The sequence below is a fragment of the Patella vulgata genome, chromosome 4 (assembly GCF_932274485.2).
Source record: "Patella vulgata chromosome 4, xgPatVulg1.2, whole genome shotgun sequence".
Classification (NCBI taxonomy): Eukaryota; Metazoa; Mollusca; class Gastropoda; family Patellidae; genus Patella; species Patella vulgata.
In genome coordinates, this window is record NC_065882.2 from 12895937 (window position 1) to 12923745 (window position 27809).

General features: G+C 33.5%; 1 protein-coding gene across 1 annotated transcript in view; it reads right to left on the minus strand.

The window, feature by feature from the left end:
• Positions 1-27809, minus strand: part of LOC126817797 (tyrosine-protein phosphatase Lar) — a 144620-nt gene that overhangs the window by 38372 nt on the left and 78439 nt on the right. Inside the window, exon 7 of the mRNA XM_056100187.1 lies at positions 25778-26047. Coding sequence (XP_055956162.1) covers positions 25778-26047 — 270 coding nt within the window. The remainder of the gene's footprint in view (positions 1-25777; positions 26048-27809) is intronic.

The following is a 27809-nucleotide window of genomic DNA, read 5'->3' on the forward strand; positions in this document are numbered from 1 at the left end:
GCAGAAAAGTAGAAACCCCATTGCATTTCATTTCATTCCAAAAACATGCTAATATATCTAGGTTCATTATCTGAGTATTCTATTACACTTACAAGGGTGTTGAAAACCAAACAAAATTCTCTGATCTGTCAAAGATAATTCTGGAATTTTAAACCACAAAATAGGTGAGAAAACCCACAAAAAAGGCAAGAAAAACGAAAAAAATCGAATTCTGTAAACATCTGCTTATAATTCTAAGGATTTTTTTGTTGATTTTTTCAATATGAAGACATCAGAATGAAAGAAGTACATTGCATGACTTGCATTCATTTTGCAAAAACTGAAATATGTTCACTTTTCTAGGTAGGTAATCAGTGTGGTGCTAGAACAATTACAAGGGGTTCAGCATTCAATACCATGTTGCCAGAATTTTCCAGTCTTGTTGTCCCTTGTCTGGTGATGATACAAGGAAAAAACTTGGTTTAGATGGGACAAATAAAACACTTTGACGTGCAAGTCACAAAACAGTTGGAGCTTATGAAGAGCAGGCGGAAAGACTGATCTCTGTGCAGAATTTCCATCATGGCTTCTTGCACAACAGTATTTCAAATGTCATAAGAGACAACAAAAAGCTAACCCAATAAGAGAAGTCATAAAAGCCTCCTGAAAACCTGGAAGACATCTTTAATGATCATTATGAAAAGAAATCAACACAAGAAAACAAGACCTTACTTGTTGTTGTGGTCAACGAACCGTTTCTGAAGAGGTGCAAATTTGAAAATCATCTGCAAGAGAGACAGAATCAGATCCCAAGTGTACTGTAACGGTTTGAAGATATCCAGATGTGTTAGAGAAATAAACAACTATCACAAAGCACAACTCTGTTGAGAATATTTTGTAATGTCTGATATTTGCTAGATATAGTCAGATACATGCTAAATATATAAATACAAATAAACATTTAATTCTTTCCGAAAGGTTTTATTCCTGGAAGAAATTCCTTAATAAGAGACTTCTTTGTTGATTAATCATAATGAATCATTTGGTCCACTTTTGAATTCAGTCCATTGTTGTTAATTTACAAATTTGGAAACGTTTGGAAGACCTTATTTTTTCATGGAACAAATTCCTTAATAAGAGAAGTCTTTGTAGATCTATCATTACAAGTCATTTGGTCTACAGTAACTTTTGAATTTCGTCCATACTATATTCGACTATATCGGTATCTGATGATATTCAAACATACAGAAATTTGGACCTAAAAAACCAAAGTTCTGTATATGGTTGTCAATAATATTACATTAAGTTTCAATAAACTTCGAAAGCAGACAATATTTTTTATCCAGAAAAATAAAGCAAACAGTTGGTCTGCATTGCTCACAGCATGTGGTCGATAATCATAATTCCCCAGTTAATCAGCTGACTCATCAATAAATATTTACAAATAAAACTCCCAAATTTTCAAAGATCAAACGCCCAAAAGTCATTTTTCATACAGGCTAAGTCCAAAATGAATATGTTTTGAAACTTGAATCTTAAAAAACAATCAATTTTAATGACACCAATGACAGCTATTATTTACATAATAATTTAAAATGGCTTTTTACAAATTGTGATCCTGTTTACAAAATGAAAATATTTTAACCATTTCTGGTTGGAGAAAACAAATAAACATGCCTTTCTTGCAGATTTTCAGAAACAACATGGCTGCTACTTTGTGAAACCCAAGTGCAGAACGGCTGTCACAGATCAAATTTTAACAAAATAGGAATTCAAAACAAAGTCGCAGTTCTAGTTCCCGAGCAAGTCATTGAGTAGAGACTTTTTTTTCACTTGGATTTAAAAAAAAAACATGAACAAAATTTTAATGATGACATCTTGCAACTTGTAACACTGACCCTTAAATGAATTCAAGATTTCAAAATAAAAGTTTAGAAGAAAGCACTGCTTTATTTATTACTATATTGATTTCCCTGGGGACAGGGCGGAAGGGCAGGTGTTGAGGATGTCCTAAATTGTTTATCTTGTAGAAACCTTTTAACACAGATGTCTCCACCAGACCAAAACATTAAAACTTTCTTTTTTGAAAATAAATTAATGTCACATTTTGAAGAAAGAAAGAAACAGAATTAAAGATGTATATGATCTAAGAGCTAAATCTGCTTGTTGCTGGTCTTTCTTTTGGCTTCAAACGTTATATAAATTATTATTTACACATTTATTCACATGACAAGCCCATAATCACCAGATGACCAAGATTTAAATATGGATAATCCAGATTTAGCTACATCTTCGAAAAATTTGAATGAAATTTTCAATATATTATGTTTTCTATTGTGGCAAGAACGGCCAGCTCTTTATCTAAATCTAACGGCCAGCTCTTTATCTAAATCTTACATAATGCATCTTTAAATTAGCAGTAGTGTTACCAGGTCAATAATAATGATACATGGTCATCCTACAAGAGCCATTAAAAAGAACCATGCTATAAATTATGCCCCTATATAAAAGATTTCAGGAGATGATGAGGCACTAACCCTCATAAAATTTGAGAAATTCTTCAAAATTAACTTAATAAAACCAGCCCCTTCTGTTCTTAATCAACTTCCACACATAGCTGAACTAGTATTCAACTCTTTATGGACCCTTGAAATTTAAATGGACAAAATTCCTAAAGACTTACAAAGATGAAAGGACATTAATGCTGTTTAGAAATTCTCCAAAATCAACTGGGAAAAGAGTCCTTCATGCCACACAATTAGAATATTTGTTCTTAGAATTTTGTTTCCTATTCCTTCAGAGCGGTGATGGGATTTAAAAAATAAGAAGTACTTGGCTGCTCTTGTCAAAAGCTTTTAGTACTAAAATTTTAAACTTTAAATTTTAAACAAATCATTGTTCATAAAACTTGAATGACTAAAAATTAAATTGGTTTGACCCTTAAAGATGACAACTATTTCACTCTTTTATTGGCCCTCTATTAAACACTAAAATTTAAATGGGCCAAAAGACATAACCTTGAAGTTATTAGACTTCAGAATTTCTCATTAAACTATAAATTATCACCAAACATAGCCCCATACCCAGAAGTTAAACAAACCATTTAGCTTGTCCAAATATTTTCATAAAATCCAATAATATAGAATTAATGGAAGACTCCAATTCTTTATTACTGTTTAAATGGGCAATAAATCTAGGGAATGGTTGGTCTGGACAGATTCAAGCCAGTGTAAAGTAAATCACAAACATTGTTGAGAGAATAATCTCTCGGGCTTTAACAAAGGAATGGTCTAAAGTCTTTTGAACATTGTGAGACTAACATTTGGTTATTTTTGAGAGAATAATATTAGAGGAATTGGATTTAATATACTTAAACAGAAGCAAATGGAGTTGAATGTCTTGTAAACACAAAACATTGGTCATTTCGCGATTAAAATACTTTTCTATGGTCACATGTGCAATACTACAATAGGAAGGTGCCTACCCTTCATCAAGTTCCAACTGTCAAGGATTCTTTTACGCGGACACCTATGTCTACAAGGATAGACCTCTGACAAGAGGGGAAACTAGCTTAAAAAATCCCAAGGTTCTTTACTCAGTCGTTGCCGTGATTTGAACCAGGACATCCTAGCAGTGATCCTACTGTTGTACCTCGTGTCTTAAAATGCCATTCAATATCACTCATATTAACTTGTCAAGGATGCTGTAAACAAAGAAGCAGAGTATTCTTAATCTTACTAGAACACGCTTACTAGTTCCCATAGCTACAGAATTTCATAACAGTACATAGATAATTTAGAATTCAAGGAAGCTGATCTGACATGTTGCAACCAAATGGTAGCATTCTGGACATGTAGGAATATGTTGATACAAGAAATCACCTACATAGGTCCAACTTGCTCAGCTGATGGCTTAAATTCCCAATAGTTCACGACCTCAGCCATTTAAAATGGCATGAGGAAATTAAGAATGTTGTCTGGTCTTGATAACTGAAATTGTCTTGATGCACAGCTACTGCAACAGATGAAGGAATGGCTTGTCTGGTGGATTTGGATTCATTGTTGCATAGAGGGCCCCAAAACCTGTATCATAACAGACTCCCTCTAACTAAAACCCAGTTTTCCTGACGGCCACAGTGACTCAGTGAGTAAGGCACTGGGGTTCGATCCCGGTGTTGGCCAAGAAAGTTCAAGATTTTCAGCTTGGATCCCATATGTCCAATTAAATATCAAGATTGACCACAATTTCCTTACTTGAATTACAGTTCCATTCCTTTCCAGTTGTGGCTACTAGTTCCATTCTCATAAAGTTGAGGCAAAGGTGAAGGCCAAGCAAAATTCTAAATTGGTCATTTCCTTCTCTTTCCACTTGCAGCCAATTCTTCATCTTGTGTAAAGATGAGAGTTCAAGACAATCTCTGTATGATATTAACTATATAAATGGCCAGGAAAAGATTCATTTCCTTGCAATGTAAACATGAATTTTGTTATTTTCTCATCTCGACAAACTGTTTTAATTTAAAGAATTGATGTCTTCCGTGCCTATTGCAGGATATTAATCCAAGCTGATCATATACAAGACATCTAAAAGTTTTAAACACTGCACTCGATTCATTCACTTAGTAGTAGTAGTATAATAGGGGTTATTATCTGCTATCGCTTGGGGTGTTACATTCACTTGTTTTGATATTTCTACTTTGCCTTTTTTGCATATTACTGTAGGGCTTAATGTCTTACTGTTCTTGCACCAACCGGGCTACTGAAGCTGGTCATATATGATGCAGTGTGCTACATGCTAACGACTAGACTCCTGAGAAACTTCCTCTTCTTACACTGGGAGCAAAATCTCCTGGTTAGCGAGCCATCTCTTTACTCACTCAGTAGAATTGTCTCCTTGTCCATTCAGTTGGTTGGTTTTTGTTAAATAAAGCTGTCCCAAAACAATATTGTCCTAATTCATCCACTGTATTTTGTACACAAAAAATAGTTAGAATTGAAAACACCGTTTGTATTAAGATAGTGGAATGGCCGAGTGGTCTATAAAAATCATGAGATTTAGATCGTAATGCTGTTTTTTTCCCAGGCTAACCAGGAGTAGGATCACCTGCCTAATGTTGTAAGTTTTCTCCAGTTACCTCCAACTACTCAAGATCCCTGCACTTATAGAAAAAGAATACCCTGTCTCTTGCACATTACCTAAAAGAACTAGGATTTTAGAAGATAACAATGCAATTTATTCATGAAAACCTGAAAGCCGCTTAAAACTGTCTAGCTTCACAATATTGAACTGTAGTTGATGTAATTAATTCTTCGACGTCAAACAATCGCAATTTATTAGCTGTTATCTTTTGTATGTTTTGGACTAGACTTTAATTTATTTATTTTTAATGTAAAATAATTAAATTTCCTGCCTTGTATTAAATAATGCTGGGTTCCTTTGGTGCAATACATTCTATAGAAATCAATTAGAATTTGATATCTGGTTGTTGCTGATATTATTTTTATGAAATTGATCCATCTTACCACTTGCGACTGGTTTTATTAAATTCAACACAAGTTCGTACAATTCCATTGTTTTCAAATCAAACAATGGCTTGTTTTTTTAATCTAAATTTCATTCCAAGACCTTTTTATCCATAAGAAGATAAAAGATTTCTTTCTTTTTTTTGATTGAAACAATGTGCGAGTCTGTAAAAGATTTTAATTCTGTCCCATATTTTGATATGGTTTAAATAGAAATAAGAGTTTTTGTTCTTATTTGAATTTATGAATGAGTTATCTATTTTTATATAATGAATGAATGGAATCTTGTTTTAATGTCTGAAGAGAATTTATCCCAGATAGTAGGTTACTCAGCCTTTTCTTCTCTTTTTTCAAATTCTTGAATGGAAGGCTTTATTCATACTAGTAATGAAATAACGTCAGTTTAAAATCTCGTAGACACTATCCTGAGGTCATTTTGAAAACATAGTAAATTTTATTCATGAAGGATACAGTGCAATGCAAGAGAGGAACTTATCTCACAGAAATGAAATGAAATGAAATGAAATGGGGTTTAACGTCCTACTGTTCTGCTCCTATACTGGGCTAATGAAGACGGGCATATGCCATACAGTGTGCTATGAGAGAAATTTTGCCCGGGCAGCGGCACTATCGCCTACTCTTATATCAAATTCCAATATATACACGGGACCTCGGTTTTTCGTCTCATCCGAAGGACTAAACAGCTGTCCTTGTCAGGCCTTATTTCACAGACAGCCTAGCATTTTTTCACTTATCTTTCTTTGAATTCAATGATTTCATTTTTTTTTTCTCCTAATCCGAATTATACACACATCCTTATTTGTCAATCTTGTTGCGGTTTTGCTATGGTTTAACATGTGTGCATTAGATCATAAAGTTTGTCATCAATTCAAATGCCATGGCTTTGCTCCCATGCCTCACAGGTTGTCTCCTGGTTTGCTCCCGCTGCTCTAGAATGATTAAAATATGTTAGTCCCAAATTAACATTGTTTGTGATGAAACAGCATTTCTCATCAGTCTTACAGACAGGACCCCACAGAAATAAAGAGTAAGCATACATTGCCTTTGTTAAACAATAGATCTAGAATAACGACTAATATTGGCTCTTATCTTATCAGTTTTACAGACAGGACTCCACAGAAATAAAGAGTAAGCATACACTGCCTCTGCCAGACTTGTCATTTCAGTCTTTTAGGCAGAAAAAGAGGTAAGCACATATTGCCTCATCAAAAATAATGATATATCTTGAATAACAGCTAATCATTGTCTGGGGCCATCTCAGTATACAAGCTTTCCTTTCTAAAGAACATGTACCCGAGATTTCGTCTAAAAACAGACGTGAATAAACAAATTTTACAAAAATAATATATGAAGTCGCCATTAAACAAAAAAGATTTACCACTACCCATCATGTTTACGAACCAAATAGTCATAAAAACAGAGCTAAAATAATAATCTGTGGGCAGACGCCTAAACAGTGTGTTGTTTTTACTATATATAAATCACATTCTACGATTCGTATCTATGCCATTATTCACCAATCAGTAGAGAATAATGCGATGTTAACTTTGATACACAAGTCAAGGAAATGATGACAGCACCATTACGGTATTTTTACATTTTTTTTTTGTATCATGATGAAATCTATCGTAAACTGTTTCTATGATTATTATGCTATGTAACTTTCTCATCAGACTTTTTACCAAAAGTACAGCGATCAAGAATTTTTGCCTATAAACATCTTTTGTTAGAAATTTTGATAATAAAATTATTTTAGATCTTTTCTTTTAAAAAGGATACTGTTGATATTTTTTAAATAATTAAGATCTACACTTTTCTTTTCATTCAAAGACTTTCTAGTTATTTTTATTAATTATTTTTTTTTAAAAAGAGGATGGATGTTACTATATATATACGAAACCAATGGAAAACTTTAGCATATAGTAGTGAAATGATTAAGTTGTTCTGTTTTCTTTACAATAACTTTTCAGCTTCTAACATCAAAGAATTAAAATACATTAATCTGATTAAAAGACTGCATTTTTTTTTTATTTTAAAGTACAAGATACTTTACTTTACTTTAATGAAATGATTTAAATATTATTGAAAGAGAGCGATAGAGTTTTACGTCCACTCAATACTACATCATTTCGGGACTAACATATTGTAGAACGGAACCCAGCAAAAAGAACAAGGTTGGCCGGCAACCTTACTTATGGTCACATATACTACCCCAGTAGAAACCACACTACTACTCCCTCCCCACGAAACATACCAACTTTATAGTCAATTGTAAAACTATAATCAAGGTAAAGCTACAATGTTTCAAAGATAACAGTGTCAGGTAGAATCTATTTTCGGTGTAGATCAATCGTTGATATACCTTAAAGGTAAAGTGATCTGTTAGATGAAGGAACCCAGACTTCTCTGATATACAGCTGTTTTACAGAATATTCCTAAACAATCCTATAATAAGTCATTAATATTATTAGAGGGGGAGAGAGGGTGAGAGACAAGTACTAAAAACTTCTTGATAATTTTGGGAATAACACGAGGTATTCAGAACTTTCTTTCAATCCATAAACAGGACTCACTGACTGGGTTTGATCCTGGTTCCACCGAAAATGTTTCTCAGGATTTGTCAACCTCTCCTTGTCAGTGGTGCAGGATGGAAAGCGGCTTATTCACTGAGCCACCGTGGCTCTTCTTAAAATAACGAGCTTTAAAACTTTTAGTGCAAAGTTATTAAATGTTATTTGGTGCTTGTACCTGTTAAATAAATGTACTTAGAGTAATTTCATACACCTGTTTTTCACGTATGTCAGAAATTCATGTTCTGTTTTGATCAAATTAAAAAATGTTTATTAATCAAAGAATTAATGTTGAAAACTCTGTTGAAATTGTATTTTATCAGCCTGAATTACTGCAACAAATTCTAACACTGTAAAGTCTGTAACTACAAATAAACGATAGAGAGAGATTTTTGATGTCAAGAGAAAGATATTTACAGAAATCAAAAGAATTGTTAAAACGTATATTCTACTGCACTTACAATTACCATACATTAAAGGGAAAATAAGTCTGTGTGACCGTGGGGTTTAACCTCCACTTCAGCACAAACTAGGTCATTTCAGTTTGAACATACGGTTCAATTTTATTTCAATAATTTGTTTGCAGATAGGGGTCTTTAGCATTAGGAGGACCCAGAGAAAAACCATCAGGATGAACAGACGACCAGGGAATCAAAACCACAACACTTGACTCAATGACAGACCTTCTGATCCAACGAGCATGCGTTAACCATTCGGCCACCCAATCGCCCATATGTCAATTAGAAGTTGCAACAGTTTAAACTCTGGTGCTTACTGTCTTCTTGAATAAAAACCAATATTTATCTCTCTATAATGTCACATACTTTAAACAACTATTATCTTGGTAGCCTACCAATTCAAGAATTAGAGTTTTCAAATGTAATGGAGAACTGGGACGGTTTGTAAGATTCAATAAGTTTGTTGAATACCATAATATAAATTATTGGATATGGTTGGTGTTTTAGAAATTAATAACAATATTATCACTTTAAAGCGCTGTTTTCGTTCAATTCTACTTTGTACTTGAATAAAACTACTAATGGAATAATACGGAAATTGAATCTGTACTACAGATTATAGCACTGAAAGCTGAAAGACCTATCATCACAATCATCAAATATTTTCGAACCGTTGGGAGTTTTATTTACGTCACTGCATTTTACATTCGATCATTTAATGACAAAATATATAGATATATAACAACATTAAACTTATGATGTAAAAATCAAAACACGAAAAAAAAAAAATATGATTTCAATTAAATGAATATGCAGGATTCACCTCTATAAATAAAACCTGATAAAATGAGTCTGAAATAAGGCACTTGTCACAGACAAGCACAAAATCAGGCTTTGTCAGGTGCAATGCCGCAGGTGCCTATCATTTTGTCTGGCACAAATTTCCTTTTTTTTATGTGTTTTTATTGATATATTAATACAACTCAGACACAAAGCTAAAACTGTTAGGTACGAGTTCATTAGCGTCTGACATTTTTTCAGATCCATCTAAAATCATTATTTACAGGCCTGGATAAAAGGTATCATTGATTCTTTCCAAGGTTCTAAATAATAGAACAAACTGCTAAACAATTTGTTGTTTTGAAACAATTCCATTATACATTGTTTTTTAGTTATTGTTGATTCATGCGAAGATCACTCAAGTAGTCCAACCCATGCTGAATAATTTACGCTATAGTTGATTTCACTATTGAGTTTTTGCAACAGTGACTCAAAACACTGGTATATTCACTGGTACCCGGTACCGTAAGCAATAATAAAACCATTCCTTCTTTTTTCATAAATTAATTGATTTCGTACCTACTACGCAAGAATGATTTTTATCTTTCTTATTAATGTCCGATTTTAACTTTCCTTTAAGGATTAGTTTCAGAACAACTTGGGGGGAAAAAACATTACGATATCAATTGAAATGTGATGGGAAAATGTGTCGGAAGTCACAAGTCATTGCTTACGATATTTGTCAATTCTAACCCTTTCATGTTATATCTTTAAAAAGATATTTGTAGTCTATTTTAATATTTTCGTTCATATCGTATTGTCCACTGAATAATTAACGAAATTCAATTTATGCTTGTAATGTTATTCAAGCTAATTTTCACTTTAATAAAAAAAAGCTTGTCTGTGACAAGGGGCAGAGTTGCCTGTCAAACCTCATGGTTTTTCTACATATCCTCCGATTTCCCCCCACTGCTAAAGACCCCTACATGTGGAAACAAATTATTGAAACGAAACTGAACCATATGTCAGTCCCTAATTGACCTAGATTGAATCAAACGGATATGTAAACCCCATTTCTCTATCCCTCTTTTATAAACAAAAACAGATATTTTTTAAAAGTCTGAATGTTTTTACTTCCCGTTAATTTATGGACTGTATAAATAACGATGATACCTGTCAGTTCGAAACATTATTTAACGATCTATTTGTCTGGCTGTGAATTTAAAGCCTTCTTACGACTTCATTACTAAGTGTAAAGAAAAAGATATTTCAGCAAAAAGAATTAATTTACTCGCATATGCTTGACAATTTAAAGATCATCCAATTCTAAAGACTGATGTATGTTTTCTTCCAAAGCCTTTCAAATAAAATATGTGACAGGCTTTTTAGCGAACCCATCAAATGACACTGGTAGCACGTTCAATCAATTCTAAATGAAGAGGCCAGGATTTCTAGTGCAAAATATCATCAGAATATAACTGATGAGTTTTAAGGTTGGTAGAAGGATAGAGGAAGAAATCTGTTCTTTCGTCTAATTCAATTGTCTAGAAGAAGCAAAGAGTGAGCGAGTTAAAAAATATTTAACATCCACTCAACACAGACTTTTGGACTAACATATAGTACATTCACTTCACTTGCCTTGTGAGCCCTTTAGACAGCACACCAAACAATCTTGGCTTAGGCTGGGATTCCAACCTGGAGCATTCCAGAATCTTATAGCCTGATCGCTCACTATTGTGACCCCCTGTTCATGAGACAAGGCGTGCATACAGTGCAGGATTAACCATTAGACAAATAAAGCATGTGCCTTTGGATCAGCCAAGAATCTAGGCCACAGAAAAATAAAGCAACAAAACTTTTGATAATTATCAGGTGATGACAAAAACGCTTCCCTTTATTTCTATGTACGATAATATAGTAAAGTAATTTTTGTTGTTAAATTCAACTTTCTTCCATTTATCGATGAACTCAAAATATCTGTATTTTCAGGGCACCTGTCAAAATGTGTCTTAGGGCCAGCGGAGCCTTCATTTGGCACTGTGTGCATACTCTGCATGTATACCATTCAGACTTATAATAATTCATTGTTTTGTGTGTGTGTGTGCCTTCCTTAACGGCATCATTTATAATAACTATACAATATGCATCATTTAGTTTATGAATCAAAGAATATGATATTTCTTTTGAGGAAGCAGAATACAGAAAGGAAATGAATCATTTACAACTAATTTTTACACTGACCTAAAAACATATATAAACCTATACTCATCTAAAAATAACTCCACAAATTTGGCAGAATGTTATTAATTACGACTTCAGACATGAAACTGGGGGGAAATAGGTTCGTTTATTATCCATTTAACAATCAATTAACAGTTGGCCTGTTGTCTGCTAATGGTTTTAGAGAAAATCGGAATTTAGCTAAGTTATTTTTTTTTTTTCGTTTCTCTCAGATCATAATGACCTGTGTTAGGCTGGCCTGTAGATATGTCAGTTTATTTATACCAATAATTACAGCTCACAAGTTAGCCTGTACTAGTAATACAAGGAAAGAGAGAGAGAGAGAGAGAGAGAGGGAGGTGAAATGAAATGGGGTTTAACATCCTACTGTTCTGCTCCTATGCTGGGCTAATGAAGACGGGCATACGCCATACAGTGTGCTATGAGGGAAATTTTGCCCGGGCAGCGGCACTATCGCCTACTCTTATATCAAATTCCAACTGCCAAGGGATAGAGAGAGAGAGTTTGAACTCTACCGACACAAACTAGGTTATTGTTGAATGAATAATTCCCCCTACGCCCCCCCCCACCCAAATTCAAGACAGGACCTGTGTATCTCCTATCTCAACATTTCCTAACATTACTTTACATTTTTTGACACTCTTTTATTTCAAAATCCCAATTCGAACAACCAAAACAATTTCCATTTTATATATTCTTATCTAGACTTGTGTTGATCCAATATGTAAAACGGATTAGAAACGCATAACAAAGTAGTAGGCAACAATAAGTTTTCAACATGGAGGCCATTCACAACAGAGATCTACTCTCAAAGTAGGTACTTTTCTGTGTTCAATATGACAATCAACAAGCTCTAGTTTTGTTTTGCAGGTGAAGACTGAGATTTTATTATTCGAGATCTGCAAATAACTTGTACCGAGTAAAGACCTACATTTATCTCGGGAAAAGAAAAATAAATCCTGTTCTGATCTACTATAATTGATCTATGATTTCTAAGTCCATTCTGATTATATCTGACCACCTTTCGAGTTTTCTCCAAAACTCCGCGGACAACATAAATTCCAAAATAATCTCCTTTAATCCTGAACGTCTGGTTCTTTAAGATAATCAGTAGTCTTAGTCATCCAGATGTTTGATAATCTATAAAAGAGACGTGTGTGTCTGGTTAATCAAGAACAGATAATCATGACATCATGGGCAATCTGAAGACAATTATCAGAGACAACAGAAATCAAGAGTTATGAAAGAAAGTACAAATGTTTCCTTTACAAGAGTATTATGGGAGAACCTATCTTCAACCAGCTGAGTAGGAAGGAAATTCCAACATACTGAGGGAAAGACAAATGAAATGGGGTTTATTGTAGTTTGCAAGGCGTTCAAAACACCTCAAATGACATGCAGAGACCTTAAACTCATTCAAGTACACATCTTCCAAAATGAAATGATATGGGGTTTAAACTCCTACTGTTCTGGTCCGACTGGTCTACACGGGCATACACCATACAGTGTGCTATGAGGGAAATTTTGCCTAGACAACAGCATTACCGCCTACTGCCAAGGGATCTTTTACGTGCACGCCAATGTGTACACAGGACCTTGTCTATCCGTCCCATCCAAATGACTATATATTGTCGCTTGCCAGGCCCTGAGTCCTGCACCACTGACAAGAGGGAACCACGCCAGAAAATCCCTAAGATCTTTCCCAGCGGCTCCCAAAGAGTAAGACAGGACAAGAGTTAGGGCGATGGGCAGCGCTTAATGTTACCTATGTTGTTCCTCAGGATATTCCAGGAGCAGGAAGTCAAGCCAGACAAATCAAACATCTAGTCCTTTGGATGAAATGAGAGAGAGAGAGAAATGGGGTTTAACGTCCACTCGACACAAACTAGGTCATTTCGGGACTAACATATGGTTTAATTCTATTTCAATAATTCGCTTGCGCGTAGGGGTCTTTAGCAGTGGGAGGAAACCGGAGGACCCGGAGAAAACCCACGAGGTTGGACAGGCAACCCTACTCCTTGTCACGTACAACCGGGGATTCGAAACCACGCCAGTCGACTCAATGACAGACTTTATGATACAGCGTGCGCACGCTAACCATTCAGCCATCCAACCCCCCTTGATGAAATTAAAACCGAGGTCTTGTGCACATATTGCATGCATGTAGTGCAACCATTAGCAGTTCGAATTCAAAATAAGAATAGCCATAGTGCTCTGTCCAGGTTAAATTTCCCTCATAGCACACGGCATGGCATACATGTATGCCCGTCTACATTAGTCTGGAAGGTGCAGAAAGGTAGTAGATTAACCTCATTTCATTTCTGATAAATTTTCCATATGGAAATGACCCCCACCCCTTTCATTATATAACCACTAATACAAACCATACATATATAACATTGTCTTACATGATCTAAAATAACCATATTACATGACATAAACTATCATTATGCTTATTATGTAAGGAAAGATAACTCTGAACAGATTGTAATTAGTGGTTGATACAAGTTACTAACTTCAAAACTTGGCCAGACATACAAATTGGTACCACAGTTTAACTAGCAATCTTCTCTAAATACAACCATTTTAATAGATTACATCATATAACAAGGGATATTGAAAAGATGTCTCAGAATCTTCAACAATAACGGACGTAAAGTTGTAGTAGTAGTACTAGCTGGTGGTTCAATGTCTACTTCCATCAACAAAAACTAGGTCATTTCAGGACTAACATATGGTTCAATTTTACTTCAATATTTCGCTGTCACGTACAACCACAGAAATCGAAAACCATGCCAGTTGACTCAATGACAGACCTGATGATACAATGCGCACACGCTAACCATTCGGCCGTCCAACACCCCCCACAGACAAAGAGACCTAAAACATCAGTTTAACATGATATAATAACAGATAACGTTAATAATTACTTACAGATACTAAAATACCTAAACCTTGTAATCTTATTAACTAGTTTACACAGACAATCATCCACTGTTTACTGTCTAAACCCTAGTCCTTTTGATGTCCAAATATCATGTTACAAACAAGACTTGGGTTGACAGTATTGAAGTGGGATCTGTTTTATAGTCTTTAGTCTTTAGCTGATACTTAAGAAATGTAAAACAGTTGAAACGTGAAGCCTTATCACTACCCCCTTCCTAGTACTGATTAAAAACCTTGCACATCTGTATAAACTATCTCCACAGGTATTCATCCGCCCAAAGATATTTTTACTGAAATTTTCCAGACAACAAACAAAGAAGACTGGTTTTTATGTCAAGGACAAATTAATTTGTTCACTCAACATTTTGGCTGTTTATGTCTCTGATCTTCAGTTGTGGGATTGTTAATCCCTTACAAAGTACAATTTTTTCTAAACGGAATGTCAGTCCATAAATGGTTCAATTCCATTCAGTATTTACAAAGATATGACAAATTGAAAATTTCCAAAGATCTGGCATCCCTTGCAAAGTACAATTCTGTCTAAAAGGAGTTAACAGTCCAAAAATGGTTCAATTCCATTCAATATTTACAAAGATATGATAAATTTTGAACATTTCCGGAGATCTGGCATCATTTGCAGATGTTATAAACAAGCCAGTGCCTGCTTTAAGTGTTGGGTAAAATCTTTTGATAGGCCTCTTTATAATCTCATTTACTACAAAACCGGGAGATTATCAACCTTGATATTTTGGTTTTGCTTTCTTAAATGTTAAATTATCAATTTGACAATTATTGTAGTTTGCAAGTGATTCAAAATCCTTCAAATGATCATCATCAGCTTTTAACATGGGCCTTGCCTCAATTAAAACTGGTCACATATGGAAACTTGAAAATGGGAACCAACGAATAAAAATAAATGTATTTGAATCACCGTATTTATTATCATGAACTAAAAACATCTGTTTTAAACTCAAACAACCAATTTCTAGCTGATATTTAAAACGGAAAACATTTTTTTTCTTCAAACAAACCTACATTCTTATAAAGATCAAAACATATGTCTTTTAAGAAAAATCCTCATAATACATGCGTAATGGTTTTGGTAAACTTTAAAAATATATTCAACTTTCTGGTTATCTTTTAAAATATTCGATGTTTTTGGTGATAAGCAAATACGTTATTCACCACCCATGGTCTCAAGTTCAATGTTTTTTTCCAAAATTGTTTTGAGAAAGTTTTACAAATCTTATTAGAGGCTTCTAGTAAATGAAACACAAGCTTCAACAGAAAGTAATGTTTTTGACAGCTGGTTGATCAAGTGACATATAGATTGTGTCATCCAGTTGTCATGAGAGCTTGTCAAGCTAGACAGATTAGGGACAAGTCTGCTGTAAAAAAATAGAAAACAAAATGTCATATCGACTAACAACATTATGTTTAAAACGTTTGTTATAGAGGGGAAACAAGAAGACTTTGTATCTGTCGACTTGATCATCACCGAGAACGATTTAACAAAAATGTCAATAGATAATAATCATATAGTTACTAGTACCGTTAGGCCGGCACCAACAACTCGGAGAGACAAGGCTGGACAAGGTGATATAAACCAGAGTCTGTATGTAATTTGGGGGATTTGTTATAGATTGCAGAATTCATGAAAATAATCAAAGGGTTAATAGGGTTTAATAGTGCAATCTGTCCTTCACCAATGATAAGGAGAAACCAGACTGGACAATGTGAAATAAACCAATGTGTATATGTAAAAGTTTGTAACAGAATACTCTAAAAAGACAAATAACTCAATGTTACAGAATACTCAAATAAGTACAATAATTCAAGCTACAGAATACTCAAATGTTACTGAATACTCAAATAAGCCCAATAATTCAAGTTACAGAATACTCAAATGTTACTGACTACTCAAATAACCACAATAATTCAACACTGCACAATACTCAAATAAGCACAATATTTCAATGTTACACAATACTCAAATGACCACAATAACTCAATGTTACAGAATACACAAATAACCACAATAATTCAATACTCAAATAAGCCCAATAATTCAATGTAAATTACTATTTACATATAATTAATCTGTTGAAGCACAAATGTCAAATTAATTCATGAGAGTAAAATGTCATCTAGTAGCTTTATTTACCATATTTAATGAGTGTGATTCAGCATATCATTCCCTATACAGAAGAGCTTGTGTTAATATTCAGTCATTTTTGTTTTGTGGGTATTGCAAAATGAAATGAAATGGGGTTTAACGTCCTACTGTTCTGCTCCTATACTGGGCTAATGAAGACGGGCATACGCCATACAGTGTGCTATGAGGGAAATTTTGCCAACTCTTATATAGAATTCCAACTGCCAAGGGATCTTTTACGTGCATTCCAATGTATACACAGGACCTCGTTTTTTCGTTTCATCCGAAGGACTAGACAGCTGTCCTTGGCCAGCCCTCCGTCCTGCATCACTAACATGGGGGAACCACGCCGGAAAATCTGGATGAACTTTCTCGGCCAATGCAGGGATCGAACACCCGACCTCCAGGCTAGCGAGCCAGCGTCTTACCCACTTAACCACGTGATCCCCATGGGTATTTCGGTTATAATCCTGCACTTATATTACTATATATATATATGTGTGTTCCCCGTTCGGATGCTAGAGTTAAGCTGTTTTTTTTTAAAAAACAACACATGGCTATGTCAAGCACAATCCTTCTTGTGTCTGTCATTAAGTACAACAAAGAATTGATTTAAATCAGTCTTTTTATTGATACGTTTAATACATGTCCGGAAACAAGTTCAAAATTGTCTGGTACAATTAAAATCATTATTGCCAGGGCTTCTGAATGAAATGGAGGATGAGGGGTGTGTTCAATCCTTATGCGACAATGGGAGTAGTTATCTATCTAAACTCACCGATTTCCCCAATTCTCAAGATTTAACCCACTGCTAAAGAAACACGCGACTTTTTCTTAAAGGTTTTAAGACAGCCCCTCTGAAGGATGGTCTGCGATATATCACCTTAGGTGAGAGCAGACGTAAAGCCCCTATTATAAAAGAACCATTAGCACCCTACAAAGGCCATGTGTGTACATAATACCATATTTAATGAGTGTATATGTTTACACCAATTAACATATTATTGTTACACCACGGTTATATAACGAGTTTGGTCTGGCACTAAAGATCAATCATTGAATTAATTACACTAACATCGCTTATACTGTTAACCTATTTTCATAAACACCAAACACACATTGGAAATTCCCTAAATAATCTTAATTAAATCAACCTGTCCATAATATCATCAAATGTTAAATTAGTAATAAACAACAAAATAACATTTGTAGTTCCTCTGAACCCCGTGCTGAAAGCACTATTTGTCATTACATTATAAAACTGAATATTATCTCCATTAAAAACCAAATATCCTGAAGATGTACTAACTGATAAAAATAACAAAATCAAATTATCCAATTTTTTTGCAAATTTATAAATTCAATTACACCAAACTTTAAATAGAGTCACAAGGTAAATTTATATTACTTATCATTATGTATTACCATATATTCCGCAGTAACTTTGTGAGAGGTTATGTGAAATAAAAAGTGAAATGAGGGAAATTTGTCGGACAGTGGCACTACAGTATACTCTTATATCAAATTCCAAATGCCAAGGAATCTTTTATGTGCACCCCAATGTGTACAAGGGACTCCAGTTTTTCGTCCATCTTAACAACTATACGTTGTCCCTTGCCAGGCCCTCGGTCCTGCACCACCAACAAGGGGAGAATCACACCTGAAAATCCTGATGAACACAGAACCTCTGGGTTAGCGAGCCAATGTCTTACTCAATGATTATGTGAAATAAACCAATACCAATAGACATAATCTCCTGAATTCATTTTTCATTTCTGCATAGCTACCCAAGGTCAATCAGGGGAGAACCTTGATAAAGTGAAAAACTTTCAAGGTTTAGAGAAAGAGAGATTAGTTGGCTCATAGTCCAGATGACTCTAATCAGGTCCATATATATCGGGACTACTACATATTGGAGGTTTAAAATCATTATTTCAATAATTTGCTTGCATGCAGGATTCATTGCCAGTGAGATGGAAACCAGAGAATTCTGAGAAAACCTATAAGGTTAGGCAGACTATCCTAATCAATGTCACACAAAGGCCTGGAATAGAAGCCACAATACTTGCATAGATGATACGAAATAAACTCCCACACAATATTTTCTTATTATAACTCTTTCTCTGTATATTTCATTCGGTCGGATTCAACGCAAAGTTGATCAAAACCAATTTGGCTGTTTCAATAACTATTACCCGAGAAATATCATGAACTTTCAGAATCTTTAGTAAGACTTGATAATGGGATTCTAAGTCTGGATTGTCAAGTATTAATCCACAAGATCTCTAAACAACAGATCTAAGTCATTATTTATTTATACCGAGATGTTGGGAGTAAATCACATGTGTACAAGTAATAATGTTGTGTATAAAATATTCATCAGACCTGGTTATTGAATACAGTTAACTTAATGTGACAATAGTAGCTTGTTTATATGTACTGTTCAGTCAACTCTTACAAACCCCCAGAAAATGAAGAAATTTTAAATAAATATTTGTCATTTTTAAAAAACTTTAACTCTTTTGCTACTGAGTGGCACTAAAATATTCATCAGACCTGGTTATTGAATACAGTTAACTTAGTTTGACAATAGTAGCTTGTTTATATCTACTGTTCATGACGTCAACTCTTACAAACCAAAAAAATTTTTTAAAAAAATGAAGAAATTTTAAATAAACGACTTGAATATTTGTCATTTTAAAAGCACTTTAACTTTTTTTTGCTACTGAGTGGCACTAAAAGACAGCAGGACTGAGTGCTAAGCCATTTAGCTATAAATAGCTCTAATGGAATGCTTTGCTAAAAATTAAATATATTAACATAAAATGAAAATATTTTGATGAAATGTTCAGGACATCTTTCTAATATATCATTGGACCGTGTATCAAATTTTGATGTAGGTACAATGATTTTGTCAGTCATACTGTTTATTCTATTTATCTATTTATAGAATGAGTATTAAAAAACAACAACGCCCATTTACGCACACACCAGTAGAATTACTACGATCAAAACATGTTTCTTCGTTGGAATTTATCGTCAATTGTTCTGAACATTTCGAGTCACTTTCAACTTCGTTATCGGAGTCTAAATCGAAGAGAATAGTCTTCAAAGCACCCGATAGATTTAGCCAACCGATAAAGATGTGTAGAGATAAAAGGGGAAAACCCTACTTCCCTTTTTAAAAACAATTCCGCATTTACCCAACTGGCATGTCTCATTTTAATTTTTTTTTTTTTTGGATTTTTGAAAGCTCAATCAAACTTTGTCCATTCTGATCAAAACCTGACAAAACAATTATCAGACTTTCTTGGTCTATTTTCTTTCTCTTAACACCAACACGACAAATCAAACAATTAAATTGGTCCAACAAGATTACAGAATCACAATCAATCGTCTTATCAAAAAAAACTTAATTGTCCATTAAATTGAACAATCACGGACTAATAGAACACCCATTGATAAGATCCCAACACAAACAAAGACCCTCAAAACAGTTTTCTTCAAATATTGATGAAGAAGCCGAATATATTTTGATTTTTCCACCACTGTTTGTTCTAACGCTTTGTGATTTTTTGTTTTTGGCATGAATCAATACCATATAGTATTTACTTTATGTATAAATATATTATAATTTCTAATGCCTTGGAAACAGAAAACAAATACATTTATCTTAAATATAAAATTACTTTCAATCGAAAAACCGAGTACAAAAAATATTGCAATAACCTAATTTAAATAGTTACAATAAAAAGTTTCAATATTGAACTTTTTCTTGTGTCTGCATGCAAAATGTAACTGCAATAAATGGATCGAAAAACTCAGTATGGAAAATACTTCAATTTAAGGAGCTGCAATAAAAAGTTCTGATATTGGATAAAGTAATTGTAATGAATGTATTCAGGGTATAAGATAGTCAATTATAAACTTTTATGAAATAATATAAAATATAATAAGGACATCTATTGTAATAATGAAATTTTATATTATATTCAATTTAATTCATGCTAAATATAGAACATAAGCAAACTCCAAATATATCTGTCAAAATCTGAAAAAATCAGAATGATCCCCCCCCCCAAAAAAAAAAATTTATGTCTCTGATCTAAAATTGCATGGTAGGCCTATAAACGAGCATAAAATCTATGCAAGAAACCGAAATCATAACTTTTGACTAAATTCCAAATTTTGACTGATATACTTGGAGTACGCTTTCAACCTGTATTTTTGATTGATTTTTAAAAACTAACCCCACACGCACCCATCATCATTCGTCTGTAACCCCTCCTCATTCTACCCTTCGTCACAAAAACAGACAAAAGCTCAGAAAATCTACAAGAAGCGACTACATGTACTGTAACCATTTGCCACAATAAAATCCACAGTAAGAAAAAAGAAAGCCCAAAAGAAAAGCATCTAATTTTTAAAAATTTGGAACAACTGAACAAAAAAAAGAAGGTGCAGCCATTTAATTAATCATGTGCTAATAAAACCAAAAACAATTTTTTTTCACAATTTTTTTTTTCATGAAACTAAAACTTTTACAAACCTAATTCCCCAGTCGTGACTTGAATTGATTTGCTGGGGGGCCCACGGCCGATGCTATTCTCGGCTATGACTCTTACTTCATATGTTGTGTAGGCCTTCAGTTGATCGAGAATGTATTCAGTTTTATCGATGTTGATTTTTTCACTAAATCTATTTCCCTGTTTCGTGTTCATTTTAAATTGAACAATATACGATTTGACAGGTTCCAAGTTTCCACTTTCCCACGTTAGTTTGACAGATGTGGCGGTGACTTCCGAATCCCGGAGTCTGACAGGAGGACTGGGCGTTGCTGCAGGAATACACGGAACGAATAGAATTAGCATTAAACCATAAATATGATACATATTCCATTTAAATATTGTAGTAGAGATGTGATTGTGCCCACGCGAAATTTTGCTGCGGTGCTGCAGAATGGCCATGCTTATTGCCTGATTTTATAATAATACAACTTAATGCATCCTAGTAGCTTCTAATAGAAAGATTGTGTCGCAAGAGTGAATAAAGTAATCCAAAATGAATGAAAGTTCTCTAGCCACTAAACTAAGTGTTTGTAGAGATTTAAGAGAAGAAATAAAAATCCTGTCTACTGTGATAAGAGGTGACAACAACACAAGGGAACAGATCGGAAAAGTTCCACAATTTCTGTTCATAAAAACTGAATCCTTTTTTTTTTATTTTTGCAATAAAAGGTCGTGAAATTGTAATAATCCTTGTTTTAGAATTCTTTATCTTCAAAAATCGTAATTCGTTTTGAATAAATTCCTCGACTTAAGCTGTATGTAATTTAGAATTGCACTTCAATACATCCACATAAAGTTCTGACTAAATCCAAAAAAACAAAGTGTTTTACTATCCAAGGTATTTTATTTTTTTTGTCTGAAGCAAACAACAAGTGTATCTGAATGAAACAATGATATGCGAGTCACGAAATATTAAATCCTTTTTTTACGGAAGTTCTGAATTCCTGCGTGTTTCAGTGAAACGGTAATACGCATATGATATTACCGCTAATATACTCAGTTCCTGACTGACACAAACTATCTTGTGTTAACATTCACCTGGTCACATGATCTTGATAAATCCATGAAAGTAACGTAACCTATCCAGCTTCTATGTAAGCACAGGTGAAAAATCAATTTGACCACTTTTCACACTATTTTTCCAATTAATTTTCAATCAATGTAGCTTAGGTACAGTTATATCTGTTATTCAAATGACTTCGCTTGAAGGTGAGAGAGAGACACACACACTCTCCCTGGATTATTCCAATATTTCTGAATAAAGAGTACTGGTGTAGAGCCAGCCTGCTAGTAGCTCTGTCAGTGTTTTTATGACTGAAGTGTGTATGTGTGTACCTTGTAGTTTTAGATCTGTAGACCAGCCTATATAGATCCTGAGTGCCGTGATATGACTCCTCTAGAATTACACACATATATATAAACTGTATATACCACCACTCTGCAAGATAAGCATGTGGTATATTCCTATCATGTATATAATACACTAGTGTTGATTGGTTAATCAGATTCCATCAGATGCTTAGCTCATTTTGATTGGTCAAAAGCTGGGTACCTCCACAGGGGGTATCTTCCTCTTTTAACATCAAGTAACTATAGTAACCGTGTTAAATCTCTGGTTTAATGTAATGTTGATGTTTGTGTGTGTGTGTTCATGTAGGTGTGCATATGCATGTGCGCGTTCAAAAAGATGTACAGACGTGTACACACGCTTTACAAGTTATGGTTAAGCTTCGGCCAAATTCCACATGGATTACGAAATGTAATAAATTGAATAATTGAAAAGATTGTTAACTGAAAAAAGCTTGTGATCAGTAAATGAAAATAAAATGGTTGTTCATGCGAATATTGAAGTCCATAGAGAAATGAATCAGAAACAAAAATGAGAGGCATGCACATAAAAACATTTAAAAGGAAAACAAAATGTGACATCATGCACAATTTATAGTTCAAGAGTCTTTATAATCCAAAAATCTTTCAATATCTTAAAATCAATTAGAAGATTAAAATCATCTTTAAAATGGCAGGTAGCTCACTTTATAACCAATGGTAACAAAGTGCACAATTGTAGTAACAATCTACTTTAAAGAAGCATTATGTAAGATTTAGATAAAGAACTGACAGTTCTCACTATAATAGTTAAAAAATAGATATTGAAAAGGGAAGATGTCAAATTACTCCATTCTGAGTGGAGTTATGGCCGATTGCAGAACAGTGTAGTCATGATTGTCATTGCTACCTTTGTTACGATAATTAACAATGTCTTAATTATCCCTTTCTAAATCTGTTAAAAATCTAGAGCATCCAATGGCATCGAGAGTTGAATATGTTTTTGGCAAGTTAATAATTTTTATAACATTTGAAGCCAAAATAAAGACCTGCAATAGGCAGATTTAGCTCTTACATAATGCATCTTTCAGATATTTAAGTTTTCTTGAATAAAGGCCCTTGTATGTTTAAAGTGGAAATTGCCTGCATTCAAATAATTACATATATTGTTCCAAATTTAAGAAAACAGGAACTGAATCCAACTTACAAAGAAAACCTTTTCATATGTCTCTTAATATTTATGAATATAGTTCCCATTTCTTATAAATTTAACGTTATTTTCTCTAAGAAAAAGTTAAAATCAAAATGGAAGCAATTTCCAGCCAATATATCATGACTATTGTAGTAATAAAATATTGTTTCTGTTTTTACTCTGGGCTTTAATTTTGTTTGCTTTAATACAGTTAAGAATTTGTATGTCTCAGTTCAAAATGAATTGGACATTAATCCCTTAATACCTGGTACATGTGAATATTAACTACCCCATGGTGTAGTTCCCTTTAAAGTTTCAGAAATGTGATCTTTTTTGCATTCAGATTTAAGACTTGTTTTTCAAACTGCCTGAAACAATGGCTTCCAAGACCGACTGAGTCACTCAAGTGTTTGAGACCCAAGAGAAAGGGGTAGTTTCAGACTGTTTTGAACAGCACAGATACTAATGTGTTAATTGGAACACATATGTCCATCCTTGCCTCGAGATTGCAGTCAATGATTTTGGGTTGCCATGACAGATCCCTTTCACATTTGAAGGTAATTACTCTAAAAACCTTAATGAACCAATGCATGTCATTTTTTCGTAAATAAGAATTCCAATGTCAAAGTCTCAATTAGTAAACAGAAAATTGAAACCCAAAGCAAGTTTACATTAAATATTAATTAGAACATATGTCGAGCTAAATTCAAACATTAAATCCTGCAAAAAACACAACTTTAAATTTTTTTTAGTTAGTATTTTTTCATTGAAGTTATTTAATCATGTTGTGAATTATTGATAGCTGCCGATTCAAGCAGCATTATTTGGTTGTCATAAATAATAGAACGAGCATTCCAATTCAAAAATTCTTAAAATCATTTTAACAAAATCAATTGAACGCAGAGCCTTTTACATACTATTATAATCTGTTTCTGAAAATAAAATATCTATCATTTTTGATAGTGCTCACACATATTCGAATTCAAACATTCGCTTTTAATTAGATTTTAAAAATATGAATTTATATTGGGTATTCATGAATCAATGTCAACTTAACCAGTTGGTTTGTTCTTTTATGGATATCATGTGATCTGTGAAATTAAATGCTATTCAAAAATAAGTAAGCCAATTAAAGAAATGTATTATTTGAAAGATTAACTGTTTTTCTTTTAGAAATATGAAAAGGCATCAAAACAATTAAATTTAACATTTGAACTGAACGAAATATTTGAATCATGATTTAAAATATTTGAATAATAAGATGATCATTGGATGTAAACATTAATATTTTAAAGTAACGATGATTCCTGAATGTCTTGAGAACATGTGCTCAAATAGATTAAACATCTTCAAAGGTACACAACTATCTAATTTCATAACACCTTGAAATTGTCTTAACATAAATTGCTTAATAGGACCCATAATATAGGCCATTCATATAAATCTCTGCTTGTAAATTGTTTAATTAGGGGGGTCTTAAATTATATTCAGAGACCAAGATGAACACTGGTGTGTGTGAAATTGAGGAAATGATTAGTTAAAAAAAAACAAAGTGTTTAAAGGCATCAGTCGTGAATCTGTTGGAGACAAATTTGATTTTCTCCAGATGTTCGTTTCAGATTCACAGAAGATGAAAAGAGAATTTGGAGATTTTTTTTTCTCTACTCAAGAAAGCTCTTACATCATAATCAAATCAATGTTGTCATTCTAATCTCTATAGGGGTGAATCGTATTTCAAAATGATGTTGTTGAAACTTGTACAAATTTCACTAATAGAATTCCTCAAACTTCTAACAGAAGAAATTTTTACTTGAAAGCATGGTGTCTTTTGATGTTTTTGACATATATATCAAATTTCAATTCAACTCTCCTAAAGATCTACTGTTTTAGCACTGACATCATTACTAAGAAAATGTAATTGCTTATCTTTTGTCTCTGGATACCGGCAAAAATATGAACTTTGTATTTTAAATGTTAAGAATAAAATCTGAAATATGCAAAAAAAATTAACGTCCTTACCTTCAACTATAACTTTAGCCACAGACTCGATATTTCCCAGATCAGACGACGCTACACAGGTATAGTTCTTCGATTCACGAACATTTTCTAATTGTAGAATATTACGACCAATTGGTATGTCTTCTTCAGGTGTTAATTCCTTTGCTGCCTGCCGCCATTTAACGAAGGGCATCGGGGAACCCACTGCTACACATGTAAGGTTGACATCGGCTCCAGGCATTACCTTTGTGTCTTCTGGTGCGATGGAAAAATGAGGAGGAACTCTTCGAACTGAAATTATAAAAGATTGGAACCGTTCAATTTTTATAACATATTAATATTAGTATCTACTTAAGAATTTCATTTCGGTTTCTGGAACTGGGTATTGTGAGATCTCTGTGTATAGCAGTAGAGAAATGCCAGTATTTCACCTATGCAGCATTATTATAACGCTATCATAAGATACATGAAAGCCCCCCAAAACCACCCACTATATAGTGAGATCTCAGTGTAAATTTGAAGAGAATTTCACCAATGCAGCACTGATATTTTGATATTTATATATGTCTACACATGAAAACTTAAATAGGTTTTTAGTACTGTATGAATTTGTTTTTCTTAATGTTTTCTTGTAAAGTTTATAAACATTTACTATTTTCAGTAATCTAGAAAATTTCAAATTTCAGAACATATAGTCTGTTATTCCAAGGAATAATTTTCATTTCAAAAGAATAATTTGGGAAAAAACCCAGGAAATATGCTCTTTAAAACTGCAGGTCAAAACACTGCTAAAATTTACAAAATGGAGGAACAAGCTGTTTTGTGCCATTTGTGGCTCAAAAGGAATGGAAATGAAAATGTTGGTATTTTGGGACAAAAACTGAAATCGACAGGAACATAACATTTTCAACAGCTGTCTAGAATATCAGACATACTTCATAACGGCTTGCTTCTGGTTCGTTGTTGGAATTAGCTAACTTTGTCTTTTTAAAATAATAGTCTTGTTTAACCAGGGTCATAAACAATATGGACTAAAATTGGTCTGGTAAATCAAGACTTAAGAAATAACAGGAGAACATTAATAATTCCTGCTGTATGTTTTTCTCCCGTTTAATTAATCATTTATATAATTCCCCTGTTATAAAGGCCACCCATTCTGTTCCGAGGAAAATCTCTTATATAAACTTAACCTTCAACAAAGAAATTGTAATAAATCTTGTCGGGATCTTGTCAAGGTAAACCACCAGTAAATAATTTATATATTTTATAATCAACAATAATTGTTAATTTTGCAGGAGGGGTTATATCATGATAAATTCATAAAAAAAAGTTGTTTTTCATATCAACTGTCAGGAGATCTTAAACGTACACAATGACTGTGTATACATATTATTATATTATGGCTAATTATCATGACAAATTTATAAAAAAGTTGTTTTTAATATCAACAGTCAGGGGATCTTCAACGTTCACAATTAAGGTGCATATATGAAGTCATAATCAACAATAATTGCTAATTATATGAAAATATGAATATCAAAGTTGTCTTTAATATAAACTGTCAAGGGGATTTTAAACGTGCACAAATAAGGTGCATATATGATATAACACTATAATCAACAATAGTTACTAATTTTGAGGGAGGCTAACATTGTCTTTAATATTAACTGTCAGGGGATCTTGAACGTGCACAACATAAGATACATATATAACACTGTGGTTGTATATCAAAATGTATGTCTAGAACACTTCTGTACAGGCTTTACCAGACTGGAACCTTTCATAACAGCTGTTAAAGCAACCCTAATGCTTGACCGAAATTGGGCAATGATCACCAGTGATGAGAACAGCTGTAGTCTAGTTAATGATATATGTCATCATCTGAACTCTGACCTGAGGTTTCTGGTATGGCTCATTATTATGATGAATCAGTTGTAGATCTTGTATATTTGTATAATGTGTATGTTAAAGATCCCAGAAGTTGTAATACAGGGTAAACATGTGATCTCCAGGGACTGATAATGAGTTGGTAAATGTAGGATAGATATGGCTG